The sequence below is a fragment of the Carassius gibelio genome, chromosome A6 (assembly GCF_023724105.1).
Source record: "Carassius gibelio isolate Cgi1373 ecotype wild population from Czech Republic chromosome A6, carGib1.2-hapl.c, whole genome shotgun sequence".
Taxonomy (NCBI): domain Eukaryota; kingdom Metazoa; phylum Chordata; class Actinopteri; order Cypriniformes; family Cyprinidae; genus Carassius; species Carassius gibelio.
This window is the reverse complement of record NC_068376.1, coordinates 22,085,641-22,098,897: the sequence shown is the minus strand read 5'-3', so window position 1 is coordinate 22,098,897 and position 13,257 is coordinate 22,085,641. Positions and strand designations below refer to the sequence as shown.

Sequence of the window (13,257 nt, the reverse complement as noted above, 5' to 3'; positions counted from 1 at the left end):
ACACAACACAAATCATATAGCCTCTGTTCTGATAAACATGCTGACAGTGAACTAGGCAATGTAAGACTAAATAAAGAGACAAATAAGTGATAGTCTCTCTCTGTGTATGACCTTCACAGTGTGGTCCTGGGTGTTGTTGTCAGCGATGGCCTGCAGGAAGGGCTGCGCGTGATCACTCAGGGTGATTCTGCGGCAGTACAGTTTGGCTTTGTCTGGTGTGGTGGTCCCAAGAGAGCTGCAGTGGTCCTCATCCTTCTCCTCATTATAATTATAGTGGATCTGACTTGTCTGAAGACCACCGAAGAAAATCGATGACTGGAGCCATTCTGGAAGAATTTTTTTTTCCTTAATATTACTTTATTATTACTCATTTATATTTATATATATATATATATATATATATATATATATATATATATATATATATATATATATATATATATATATATATATATATATATAATTATGGATTGATTTTTTGATAAACCACTGAAAGTTTGCAATATTATAACCTAAATAAATAGACTCACTGGCACATTCTAACTCTATGCGAGAGAGAGGGGTGCTCAAAGCCAGATATGAGGCATGTAGTCCCAGTAGAAGACCAAGGTTTCTTTCAGCATCTATTAGAGGCGAGGACAGACTGCTCAAGTCAGGAGTTGTCACCATTTCCTGGTTGGGCTGGAGAAAAAACAAAAACATGAAGTCCAAACATTCTGAGAAAAAAAGCAGCTCGAAAGTGTAACCCAAAAGTCAGACAGACCTCCATGTACTGTCCCACACAGAAAGCTTGCATGAACTCCCTGGTGTCCTCAACCTGCAGAGCGGCCTCTAAAGCTACCACAGGATCTTCTCCAGCAAACTGAGCTGTGAGGGGAAACAGATGTCAACTAAACTCTTGATTTGAAAATGAACTTCAAGTTAAAAGTTTCAGGCATTTTAGTGACGTTATACCAAGGATGCTGCTCCCAGTTAGAGTCTGAGTTTGGAAGTCTTTTATGTCATAAACCTTCCCATCAATGACAGTCCAGAAACCGCCATCTTTGTTATGATTCTCCAAGTCAGCTTTGCGGATAAGCGACACTTCCTCATTGTTCTTTGAGCTCAACCCATTAAAAAAGAAACCTGCAAAGTAAATATTGTCTATAAAAACATGCCAGGTTTTCATGTTAAGGTTTTATCACATTTAGTAGAAGAAATTAAATATATATATATACACACACACACACTAGATCAAAGCATTATCATACTATCTTGGTTACGAAGGGAGTGTCTGGATTGGTCTTTCACTTACCCATGAGTCCAGGCCAGGCGAGATCCTCATTATCATCTCTCTCCATACCAGGGGCAAGATGGTTAAAACGGTCCATGTGCTCTAGAAGAGCAGCGAGGAGAGGAATGGATCCAGTCTCCTGCATCAGGCCAGCATCATGGGTCAGCAGTAGCATGATGGACACAATCAACTCTGGTAGCAAAACACCTGCAGGATGAAGAAACAGGATGGCGTGGAAAGGAAAATGCATCAGCCGTTGCTTTGCATTTTTTAATTAAATATTCACAATGAAAAAAAAATGTCACCCCCACGTTATGTCCAATCCGGTTTGCTGTTATTTATTCATAGAATAAATCACAAATTCTCATAGCTCTCAAATCAAATTAGGTGCAAGTTGGAAGTCAGTTCGAAATCAAATTTCATTTGTTAAGCCTTGACTTCTGAACAAAAGCCTGATGTCAAACTCCATATTTATCTTATAATATTTCAAAGAAAAGTCTCCAGAAGAAAAATAACAGCACATAGGTTTGGAATGACAGGAGGGGTATACATTTTCTGAATTTAAATAAACAGAATTGTCATTATTGGATGAATTACTCCTTCAATGCTAGAATTGCTCTGAATTTGAACATGGTAAATTGCATTTAATGACATGTCATTTTCACCTGTGAGATCTCCCTCAAGGACACGTGCCACCTCAGCAAAGTGACGATGACTGTTGACGGCAATGCTGGTGGCCACAGGAAGAATATCTCCAATGTGTGTGCACAGCAAAGCCATGTACTTCTTCAACAGAGACCCCACTCCCAGGATCTCTGAGTGACTCAAAGCTGTGACAATGAGAGTTACTGTTGACTAGTTGCTCAAATGGGGGCTTCTGTAAGCCATTTCAAAAGTTAAGTTCTTCTACTTACTGTATCCTCCCACACCCACAGTGCCACTGACCCCCACGTACAACTTGCAGACCAAAAGCCTCTGAAAGCGCAGCAGTAGGTCCAGAGAGGCGGAGCGCTCCTTGCTGACCTGCTCTGTGTCTTGGCAGTTTGAGATTCGTCGGGCCACATCCTTAAGACGAGCTACAGTCTGTGAAGCAATGTTTCTACACAACAAACCACAAGGAAGAGTGTAACTACAGGCAATGAAGTTCAAAATGCCACTTTAACTAAAACTCTCTGTAAGATTACAAGTGTTTCATGTATTGAACACAGAAAAGTGAATCTCTGCGGTACCTGAGTAGCTGTTGGACAAGCTGGACCAGTGGAAGGCTCTGTTTGTTTGTCGACTCATAGATGCCGGTGTTGATCAGGTCTTTGTCCAGTGTGGTGCGACAGCGATGCAGAGAGGACGCACTGGCTTCCTGCTCATCGATTTCCTTCTCTTTCTGTGCCTCTTTCTTCGCCTCAATGTCCTAATAGAAGATACGCAGAGAAAGAAGTTAACTGGAATGTCAAAACAAAACAAAAGACATGAAAAATAAAATAACAGTATATACCACGCTTTAGATAACGGTTTACACAATTACATCAAATTTAAATGATTTTTGACACTATTCCCTCAGGGGTCATGATCAGTCTTGTTTTTGGCGGTGCTCTGTTGAACGTTGCAGGTATAAGGCATGAAGGGTGAATAAATGATGAAGTGACTCATGAATGAAGCATGCTGACCTGGATCTCGGCCGTGATGGCAGCATTCAAAGCGGATTCCAGCCCTCCGTCCGCCATCAGACTACTAACCAAGAGGTCGATCATGAAGCGACGGCCAGGACTTACACTCGTCTCATTAGCAGATGCTAAAAAAAAAAAAAAAAAAAAAACACAGAAAGGCTTTTAACCATAAATGCTGTGACAACAAACATGACTTCTGTGGTGCTAAGATGATTTATCCACAGACGTTGCTAGATGTAAACCAGCCAACTGCATATAAATGAAGAGAGACAATGCAGGATCATTAAAGAAAACACTGACTAGACAGAGAGATGCAAATAGTACTAAGTGTTATCTAGCAGTTTTCCCAAGCACAGATTGTATGCACTGACCTGCATTGGGCAGCAGTGAGGACAGGGCTCTTGCTCTTTCCTCCGCAGTGGGCAGTAGCACCGACCAGCCACTCTGGAGCACAGCCTGGGCGGCTGACTGCACACTGTTTAAAACCCCAGCATTGCTGGCCAGCGTTACCACCATCTGCTTGAGGTTATTAAGCAGCCCACTTCCCAGGCCCAGACCCAGCTCCTCAGGGTCCACCTGGTTACTGATGGCTGCATGGAGCTGAAACAGATAAAAGACAAAATGACAATTTAGGAGGACATCAGCTCTACCACAGGTTTTCCAGAATAAATCAATGTACATTCTGTCATTTAAACGCCAGTAACCTCAAATTTTAGATGACTGACCTGTAGTCGGAGCAGGTTGAGAGCAGCTACAACCATGCACTCTTTCTCCTGCGGTGGTGGCCAATCAGAGCTGCCATCCATGCCGTCGCTGACCTGCCGAAGCAGCAGGTCCAGGTGGTCAAAGGTCATAGTGCACACATCCACCACGAATGGTACGCGGAGCCCCACGGACCACTCAGAGCATGATGACCATGCAAAACTCTGAGAGACAGAATATATGAAAGATAAGCAGCACGCAGTCAAAAGCATTAATTACATCCTTGTAAAAGACGGTTCATACCTGGCCAGGACCGCAGGAGATGCCCACTATATGTTTGGAATTGAGGCCCGGCAGGGCTTTAGGCTGCTTCTTATTGGAGAAGAGAGTGTCAAAGTGCTGTAGTTTATCATTACTGCCCCAGCTGTGCACCTCCCCTTCTTCTGTGAGGGCCAGGCAGTGTGTAGAGCCGACCGCTATATCCACCACCCGCTTACCTAAATTGACAAAGAATTAAATGTTCTGAGCAAACTTTAGATAAAAATAAAAATGCAGATTATTAAAAATATTGAAATTGAGACGGCATTTGTACACCATTTCGCTTTTATAACGAAACATTAACAAGTGAATATTAATTGGGTAAAAAAAAAAGAAAATGTAGGGAGAAACTGGATTTGATCCATCTAAAACTGAATCTAAGTCTGGATTGTGAAAAGTGGCTATTACATTACAAAATGGAGAATGAGAAATGGCACTAATGGGACTACTACCCTTCTGAAAGTCAGCACCTACTTTTTGAGCCACTGAAAAAAAAACTAAATATAAACGCTAAGCAAGAAATGCTGTATTACCTACAGTAATGCCTTAATATTTGCCTTAATTATTTTAGTATTATTTTAATTGAGCTTTTATTCATACGTTTAGTTTTTTTATATCTATATAGATTTATTTTTTTATTTTAGTAAATTTTACTAATACCAATTACCAAGTCATATTTTAATAAAAAGACAAAAAAAAAAATTTTTTATTGTCATTCTGGCTTCAGTTTTCAAAAACCTGAAATGTGTATTTAGTGAAAACGCAATGGTTGATAAACTGAACCTTGTAGACTGTCAAGCAGTTTGGGATATCGGACGTGTTCGTCAGTGCCGTGGCCGAGTCTTTGATTGTCTCCTTTGCCCCAGGTGTACACCTGTCCATCTTTAGTAAGAGCTACAGAGAACTGGCTCCCACAGCACACCTTCCCGATATCCAAATCCTGTAACTTCTCCACGAGTTTTGGTGTTTTGCATCCATCACTGCCCCCACGGCCAAGTTTACCATAGTCGCCATCACCCCACGACCATACCTGACCTGTGAAGAGCATGCGAGAGCAATGATCATGCCATCCACTCATCATCTTAAAACCACTGCTAAAAGTGCTCTTATCAGATGTCGTACCATTCTCAGTCACAGCGAGGGTCTGAGCATCTCCACTTCCACAGGACACATCGATTACCTTAAGCCCCTTTAGAGCGGTTACCAGCAGGGGAGTGGTCTGGTCCTCACTAGAGCCTTCAGAAAAAAAACACACATGTATCATTTTACATGTCCTGAGGTAAGAATCTAAGTCTTGCTACAAACAGCAGTGGATTTAGCGGAGATCTTACCGTGGCCCAGCCTGCCATAGTTTCCTCGGCCCCATGTGTACAGCTCTCCATCTGCTGTGATCGCTGCGCTGTACGTGCTGCCACATGCGATTTGAACAACTTGCTTCCCCGCCGGCCTCCCTGAGAATACTGCAATCATGGTGGGCTCCTCTAAATACCTGTAGAAGTCCCAAAAAAAAAAAAAATATGTATTTTCTGTGATATTAATTTATTTTTCCCTTAAATATTACCACATAGATTTTTTTTATAAATGTTTTTATAAAATGTTTTTATTCATGTAAGGATGCATTAAATTGATCATAAGTCAGAGTAAATTGATTTAAAATGTACAAAATATTTATATTCAAAATAAATTGTAAAAAAAACTCTACTAATCTAAGAAATCTGAAAAAAAAAAACTTTCCACTAAATAATAACCAGCATGAAAATAATAAGAAATCAGTATAATAAAATAACTTCTAAAGAATCAAAAATCATCTTTAATTACAGAAACAAGCTACAAAACAAAAAAAAAAAATGATAAAAAATATTATAGTATCAGGTATCTTAAATTTCAATAATATTTCACAATATTAGTGTTTTACTGTATTTTTTTACAAATAAATGCAGCCTTGGTGAGCATTTATTTACGTTTTTAAAAAAATCATATCTACCCCAAACTTCTGAACTGTAATGTGTATACTGTATATGGATCTGAGAGAAATAATTGGAAGTTTGATGACGTTGGTGTGCACTTACGTGGTGTCTCCATGTCCCAGCCTGCCTCCATCTCCACAGCCCCAGGAGAACACCTCCCCATTAACTGAAAGAGCCAAGTAGTGCTGGCCATCCGGGTGAGCTGCAAGCTTCATTATTTTCCTGGATGACAATGCGTGAACTAGCATAGGGGCCTGAAAGGAAATCACAGGTTTATTAGTTTAGTGGGCAAATCCAAAGAAGAAAAAAATAAAGGGGTCAGCAATTATGGGTCAGCAACAGCTATACACACATTTACACTAATTTGTAAAACATTAACAAAATAAGCGACTCACTAGCGCAGTGCTCTTGTAATTTTGTGTGTAGACAGCACCAGTGATGGTCAGGATGAGGAAACCCTTCTCCGAGCAGACAATCTGTGTGACGCCCAGGTTTGACAGTGCCTTGCACTGAATTGGTCCATTCACATTAGCGTAAGGCTTCCATCCAAGCAGACCCCAACCGATCACCTCCTGCAGGGTACCCTGAAAGCAGGAGGACATGAAGAGATTGAGCTCGAAGAATGATTCTGTTTTCCTCACAGAGGGATTATAGATCATAATCACACACAAGGATTCCCCGGAGCTTCCTAGAGAGTCATTGTGCTCTAGAGTCAAGAAGCAGCTTCAGCACAAACAACAAAAAAGGGCGATTCTAGGCAACCAGGTAGTTTGATTAAGATGACAAAAAGCTGAGCTACGGTTTCTTCCTGTATGACAAATAAAATATCAAGACACGATTGAGCGTGTTGCATGCAGTACCTTGTTAGAGGTGGGTGAGCTGCACTGTGGGGGGCTGCATGGGGCTGCCAGGCGGTCCAAGTGTGCCATGATGACTACAGCTGTCTGCCGCAGATCAATGGCCAGGTCATTATCTTGAGGCAGTGTAAGGTAGCGCAGAAAACTCTCGTTTGGGCTCAGAGGGGCCGAGAGGATCTGAGAACATAAGCAGCCAGATATAAAACCTGGAAGGACAGTACAGTTCTAACAATTATCCAGGGATTCAATCTCACCTCAACCTCCTCTTCGGGAACAGGCTCCTCCTTACCACTATGGATGTTCTGGAAGCGCTGCAGGAGGGGCAGCAAGGGGGCGCTAGTGCCTTGGGTCGAGCGCTCATTATCCATTTCTCTGGTTCCACTGTCCCAGAGCCTCAGCAGCAGCAGAACCGCAGACAGCAGCTGACTACAATACAAACACACGCAAAAGCAAGTTAGAGGATTTATGAATAAGACCCTTTAGTTCTTTCAAACGTCTCGGAAAAGTTGCATGCAAGGTCCAAAATTTACTCTAGGTAAGGGCCAAATGAAAGTAAATACTGGCTTTGGATTACAGCCAATGATGTTTTTAGAAATTTTAGCAAAAGGATAGTGGTCATATGTTGAACACAGCATGTTGAATACCTGAGAGTTCCCCGCTGCACTGCAAGCTCCAGCAGGATGGCCAGGGCCAAGTGCTGATCCTGCAGGGGAATGTTACTAGCCGCTTTTCCACTCGCACTTCCATGGATGTCACTGAATTAGAAAATTAGAGTAGAGGGAGATTAAATAGCTAAGAGCTTTAGAAACGCATGGATTTATGATCAGTTTGTGTTAAAAATAGTTGCATTTTTTGAAAATGTAGTAAATGAATACTTTCATTTAGCAATGATGCTTTAAATTGATCAAAAGTTACAGTAAGTACATTTAGAATGTTAAAAATCTTTCAAAATAAATGCTTTAGCAGTTTTCAATTTTCTATTTAAAAATAAATAAATCTCTAACATATTAAGAAGTAAAGCCGTTTTCAACATTTCAAATCAGCATAGAAGAATTATTTCTGAAGGATCATGTGACACTGAAGACTTCAGTAATGACTTCTGGGTTCAGCTTTGTCATCACAGGAATTACAACATATTAAAAAATTCTATTAATTTCTAATAATATTTGTACTGTTTTTTTTATTCAAATAAATGCAATCTCGACGAACATTTTAAAAGTCTTACTAAACCACATACTTTTGAAGGATAGTGTAAGCTTTCTATTTGGAAGATAAAAACTTATTAAACAAGAACGAGTATTACTACTTCTGCATTTGGGATTAGTGAAGATGATTGGTAAACCTGAGGAATTTGGTAGCCCTCTCGACCACCTCCAGCCAGACGGGCGACACTGTGCCCTCATCAAACAGGGTAGCTTCTGGGAGAGCCCGCAGAGCGTCCAGAGACTCCTGCAGTAACTCACTGCACAGGTCTGCATCATCTCCTGAGACGCCACAACACACAAGTCAGTTACTTTTACCGTTTCTTTTGATCAGTATGTGTGAGCCACAGGAACATATTCCAGTTAATGAGCATGAGATACGAGATATTTTTGTATAAAAAAATATGAAGACTTTTGTATAATATACATTTTAATGCTTTAACAGCTGTCATTATCATGCAGTGCTTAAGCTACCTGACAGTATGCAGTCAAAAAAAGTTTATAACGTAAACTGCATCTTTAATATTAATAGTTAATTAATAATTTAATTTAATATTAAACTTTATAAAATGATCCATGATAAACTCCATTAAAGTGTAAAGTTAAGTTATACATTATACTGTTAAATATTATACTGTTAAAAGGAACATTATCTGATTAGATTATACATTACATTTTGTAACAACGGAGTTAAAAACATCTTAAAAGCATATGACGTGACGTAGCACAGCTAGCATAAAACACATAATTCCAGTCCACTGCCTTTTAAGTGGCTCACTGCTTTATTCTTAAATGAACTATTAACCATGATAGCATTCAGCTCCATGTATGATCTCTTATGTTGTCTCTATCCCACCAATGACAGGAAAACCAGAACACTATAAACTTTATTACAGGATAAACATTCACTCTTCCTCCCCCGCTTTGCAGTCGTCATCTTTTCTCTCATATTCTCACAACTATGGCCGTTGAGCTCAAATCCAGCTCTGCTGTTCAATGGAATGTGCATATGGCTCAGGTTTCAGGGTGCCTTTATTTCCTGGGCCAGAGAGGCTGTATCCACCCATTCCCTGTGGACACCGTTTTCAACATCTAAACAGATCCCAGCTAGGATCTCCCACCAGTCTGTAACCTTCTTCTCAGACTCAAGGCTTCAGCTACAAGCAGAACAGAATATTCCGCTTACGTTAGCCCTCAACTCTGGGTTAAACTGCAAAGTCGACCTTTTGTAGCACAACTTCCTACCTGAAGTGAAGATTAATGATCAGCCCAAAGAAAAACCGTTTCAGGTGCTTCACATTAAGCCTGTGAATTCTAGAAGCTGAGCAATTACTTGACTCAACATCTATCATCAATGTAAGCCACATGGAAAAGTTTGACAGAAAATTATTTACGTTCACTAACATGTTACACTAGATACATGAGTCGATTATATGATTGCCTGCCTTCATATGCTTCATGTTTATTAATGATTGTGCCAACATTTCCAAGAACCTGGTTCTGGAGAGATTGGTTTTGGTTATTGAAGACAATAGTCTCTCTTTGAATGTCATTTCACATGCAGATTGCTATGACATAGGAATCCTACAAAGGGATCGAGAAGTAACATACAATGGCAAAGTGACCTATTCATTAAACAGAAGGATTTCTGAACAGGTGATCTCTATATATAACCTCATATGAGTCACTGAACAATTGGAGATTTAGATAACACAGGAAATACTTGTGAAGTTGCAGTAAATCCTCTGCTTATGTTAAACCACCCTTTCCAAGAACTTGATTTAAGAAGGATCTCGCAAACATACAGATGCCATTAACATTTTGTCAACTGAAGTGCTATTGTAAACACAGCCCATTTTGGGCAATGAATACAGGGTAGTGTGCAAGTTACTTCCATGGCTAACCAAATCATGCTGGAAATGGCTTACCAGATCTCCAGGCTCGGCGAAGAAAGGCAAAAGCAAAGGACAGAGCTGCTCTTGATCCCACCCTAGCCAAACCCTCCACTCCTTTACTGACCGGCCGAGCACTGAGGAAACAGACAAAAACATTCCGGCCCATTGTTGTCACTGCTTCTATATTAAGCAGTTTTAAATGTAATCCAATTTCAGTCAAAGCTCTGTTCCGCTTACCTCTTGTTATCGACGGCAGAGAGCGGAGGGCTGGGGGGACTCTTCCAGCGCACCTTGTACTTTTCCTCCATCATGCTGTGGGTGAGTGAGATGAGGTAGCGCTCCAGGATCACCAGTCTCTGGTTCAGACGCAGGGTGGAGAGGGTGCTCTTAGCCGTCTGTGAAGACAGCTTCTGTTGGTCGTCTACCAGCGCCATCAGACAGTCCTTCAGCTCTCCAGTTTCTGCACAAACAATAATCAAAAAAAAAAAAAAAAAATTTATATACACACACACAACTTCATATTTTATGTTAGATTTCAATTGTACAAAACAGCTTGTTTTTTTTTTGCTTGAGACCCACAGTGGCTAATGAAGCAGACATTCACAGAAAACCGGTATATCAAAAAACAAGGTGGATAATATCATGACTATACAAAGGTTATAAATGGTCTCTGTGTGATTAATGGCATAATGCATTAACATTTCATCAAGTTTTTGATATTATGATAGGACTAATTATATCTCGGTGTTGCAACAATTAACTAAGAAATATTGTTTGCTTGTGTGAAATACAATCTCAAGTTGCAAAGTACATAAATGCAATTCTATATGGTATTGAATCTAGTAATAATGATGCTGTATAACAATGTTTGCTGCAATTTGATTCCTTGAAGTGCATTCCAGTCTAAAGCCTTCATTATGCTTGCCTGGCTCCGCCGGACTGTTGTTATGGATATGCATGCATTCATCTTTTCACAGCCTCTGGATAAAAGCCTCATATAGGCAGAGAGGTGGAATTAAAATAGCCTATCTGAAATACACTTAAGCCTTATGTAAGCCAAGCTGCCTAGCTCTCACAGGCCCTGAAGCAGGGCAGTCTGCACAGCAGCTAGTGCATGGCACTGCGAGAAAAAGAAAGGGTTGGAGTATGCCACACAAAGATATGAAAAGGAAAGTCTTTCTTTTACACTTAACAGAAGCTACAAAGCATCTGTTCATTTCCTGAAATTCAATATTATGCTTCTAGTATAGCAGTTGGTGCTGTTATCAGAAACCGTCCTCTGTTTCACCACCACTTTTATTGCTAGAACAATGGAGAGGTGACAGGAAATGATAGGGCTCTTCTACTGCTCTCTTCCAGGGACCAGAAGATCCAGGTCAAAACTCACTTTAACATTCACAGGCTCTTTTACAAGAGAAAACATGGGGGGAAAAAACATTTTACTTCCATATATCTGACTATCAATCTGAATAAGTATTAGAATAAAAAAAAATAAAAAAATAAAAGTAAGAATGAAATAGCAATCTGATATGGAGTTATATTACTTGAAGTATACATTTTAAACTGAAAAAAAAAAAAAGAAAGTCTGTTCATTCTGTTTCTCTAAGTGAGAGAAACAAGCTTTCATTCAGCAAGGACATATTGATCAATTGTAAAGACAACTGACAAATGGTAGCAACTTGGGTTTCAACGTATAATAATTACAAGAAAAATTTAAATTCAGCTTTGCAATCACAAAAATAAATTCAATAAAAAAAAAAAAAAACAAGTAGTATGTAAAAGTGTTGTAAAATACTTTTTCCCCAAAACAAAAAGTCTTACTGATCCCAAACATTTGAAGGGTAGTGTCTCGGAGTACAAAGCAAAAAATCCATGTACATAATTTCAAATCTTTTCGCTTAGTGTTTACTGCACTAAATGTAGATTGGACATGCTCATTCACTGCATTAACAAAATCGGATAGAAAACAATTCTATGGACATACAGTAGTATCTTGCAATCCTTCCGAGTTAGTGCATTGGACTGCACCCATTTTACTATCATGGGGGGCCTACGTGGCTTTCCATCAACATGTTCTTATCACTACCCACCAGAAAGCCGCTCCACCTAGACCTGTCTGTAAACACACAGGGCCTACAACCACACACAGGGTAAAAATAACCTCACAGACAGTATGTACAGTCACCCGAGCCCCAAACCAGAAAACACACACACAAACCGAAACACATGAAGGGTAACACACACTGTGTGCGTGTCTTCCAGAGGAGGAGTAGGTCACCTGTGTGGTGACAGGGCTGAATAACTGGGCCACATTTAGACATGGCAAATCCGTCTGCTATCCTACATTACAGCACTTAACTGATGGGAAACTCGGCAATGGAAACTGCTCAAAGGTTTGCTTGCACTTAGATGTCATGTGCTGAGGAGGGAGAGGAGCATGTGAAGATGGGGATGTTGCATATGTTTGGATGTAGGACGTCCCATGCTGAAGTTTAATCATAATTCCTTACCTTTATATAGTGCTTTTCTGGGCACTCAAAGCACTTTTATATAGATGGGGATAACCTCCTCGACCACCACCAGTGGTTTTGAGGAGATTACCTTTAATATTTAAAGTTGCAATGAAAGAAAGTAGTAACAGATCTTTTCATCTGTATTTTGACATAGATCTGAGTAAAACAGATAATCCAAAAAAATAAAAATAAAAAGGTATGGTGGGCTTCTATGCATCGGGTTTTGATTGGATTTTGAGATAAAAGTGTTGAATTCATAGATGGAGGCAGAATATCGTGAGCTTGCAGAAGAGGGTTTAAGCGGACTAAGGGGCTGTTAACCCATAACAAGTTTTTCAATTTCACTGTGCTACTTTTTCCTACGCAAACACATGCTAGACTGACATGTTTGGTTGTTGCGCTCACATCTTTTGTCTTTGTCATGTGCATGACAACAATCTAGGTCCAAAATAAAATGCTCACATTAAGACCTATAACAAATAATTTGAAATTCCAAGTCCTTGACACCATGCATGAGCAATAGTAACAGTGATGCTTGCTTTAGCATTAACATCTCAAAGAACTCAAAATAATAGGCACAATCCAGACTGTAAAACTGAATGCAATGAATTCTGCATACAATAGATTATGCATCTATTCCATATTATATGCTAGGGATGGACTGTGTACTTGCTACTACATCCATGAAACTAATGATCGAGGCATGATGGGACTGAATTCTAGAAACACTGCATTTTACTGAATTCTAACAGTAACAATTATACACAGGCGTGTCAAAAAATTTCCAATTGATTATAGAAGTCTTTTTCTCCAATACTGCACATATACAGCTAAAACACGGGACATGTTGCTCTGTTTTTTTAAAC

The 13,257-nt window shown here is 39.9% G+C and overlaps 1 protein-coding gene across 1 annotated transcript in view; it reads right to left on the bottom strand.

Moving 5' to 3' along the window:
- Positions 1-13,257, bottom strand: part of LOC128015711 (E3 ubiquitin-protein ligase HERC2) — a 46,086-nt gene that overhangs the window by 28,846 nt on the left and 3,983 nt on the right. Inside the window, exons 5-27 of the mRNA XM_052599777.1 lie at positions 10,116-10,338; positions 9,912-10,012; positions 8,124-8,265; positions 7,426-7,536; positions 7,036-7,207; positions 6,785-6,958; positions 6,320-6,508; positions 6,027-6,178; positions 5,289-5,446; positions 5,080-5,193; positions 4,741-4,992; positions 3,943-4,136; positions 3,663-3,863; positions 3,309-3,537; positions 2,938-3,062; positions 2,503-2,681; positions 2,188-2,372; positions 1,939-2,103; positions 1,295-1,480; positions 955-1,125; positions 764-867; positions 531-681; positions 112-326 (exon numbers count right to left, since the gene is read on the bottom strand). Of these exons, the coding sequence (XP_052455737.1) occupies positions 112-326; positions 531-681; positions 764-867; positions 955-1,125; positions 1,295-1,480; positions 1,939-2,103; positions 2,188-2,372; positions 2,503-2,681; positions 2,938-3,062; positions 3,309-3,537; positions 3,663-3,863; positions 3,943-4,136; positions 4,741-4,992; positions 5,080-5,193; positions 5,289-5,446; positions 6,027-6,178; positions 6,320-6,508; positions 6,785-6,958; positions 7,036-7,207; positions 7,426-7,536; positions 8,124-8,265; positions 9,912-10,012; positions 10,116-10,338 (3,893 nt within the window). The remainder of the gene's footprint in view (positions 1-111; positions 327-530; positions 682-763; positions 868-954; positions 1,126-1,294; positions 1,481-1,938; positions 2,104-2,187; positions 2,373-2,502; positions 2,682-2,937; positions 3,063-3,308; positions 3,538-3,662; positions 3,864-3,942; positions 4,137-4,740; positions 4,993-5,079; positions 5,194-5,288; positions 5,447-6,026; positions 6,179-6,319; positions 6,509-6,784; positions 6,959-7,035; positions 7,208-7,425; positions 7,537-8,123; positions 8,266-9,911; positions 10,013-10,115; positions 10,339-13,257) is intronic.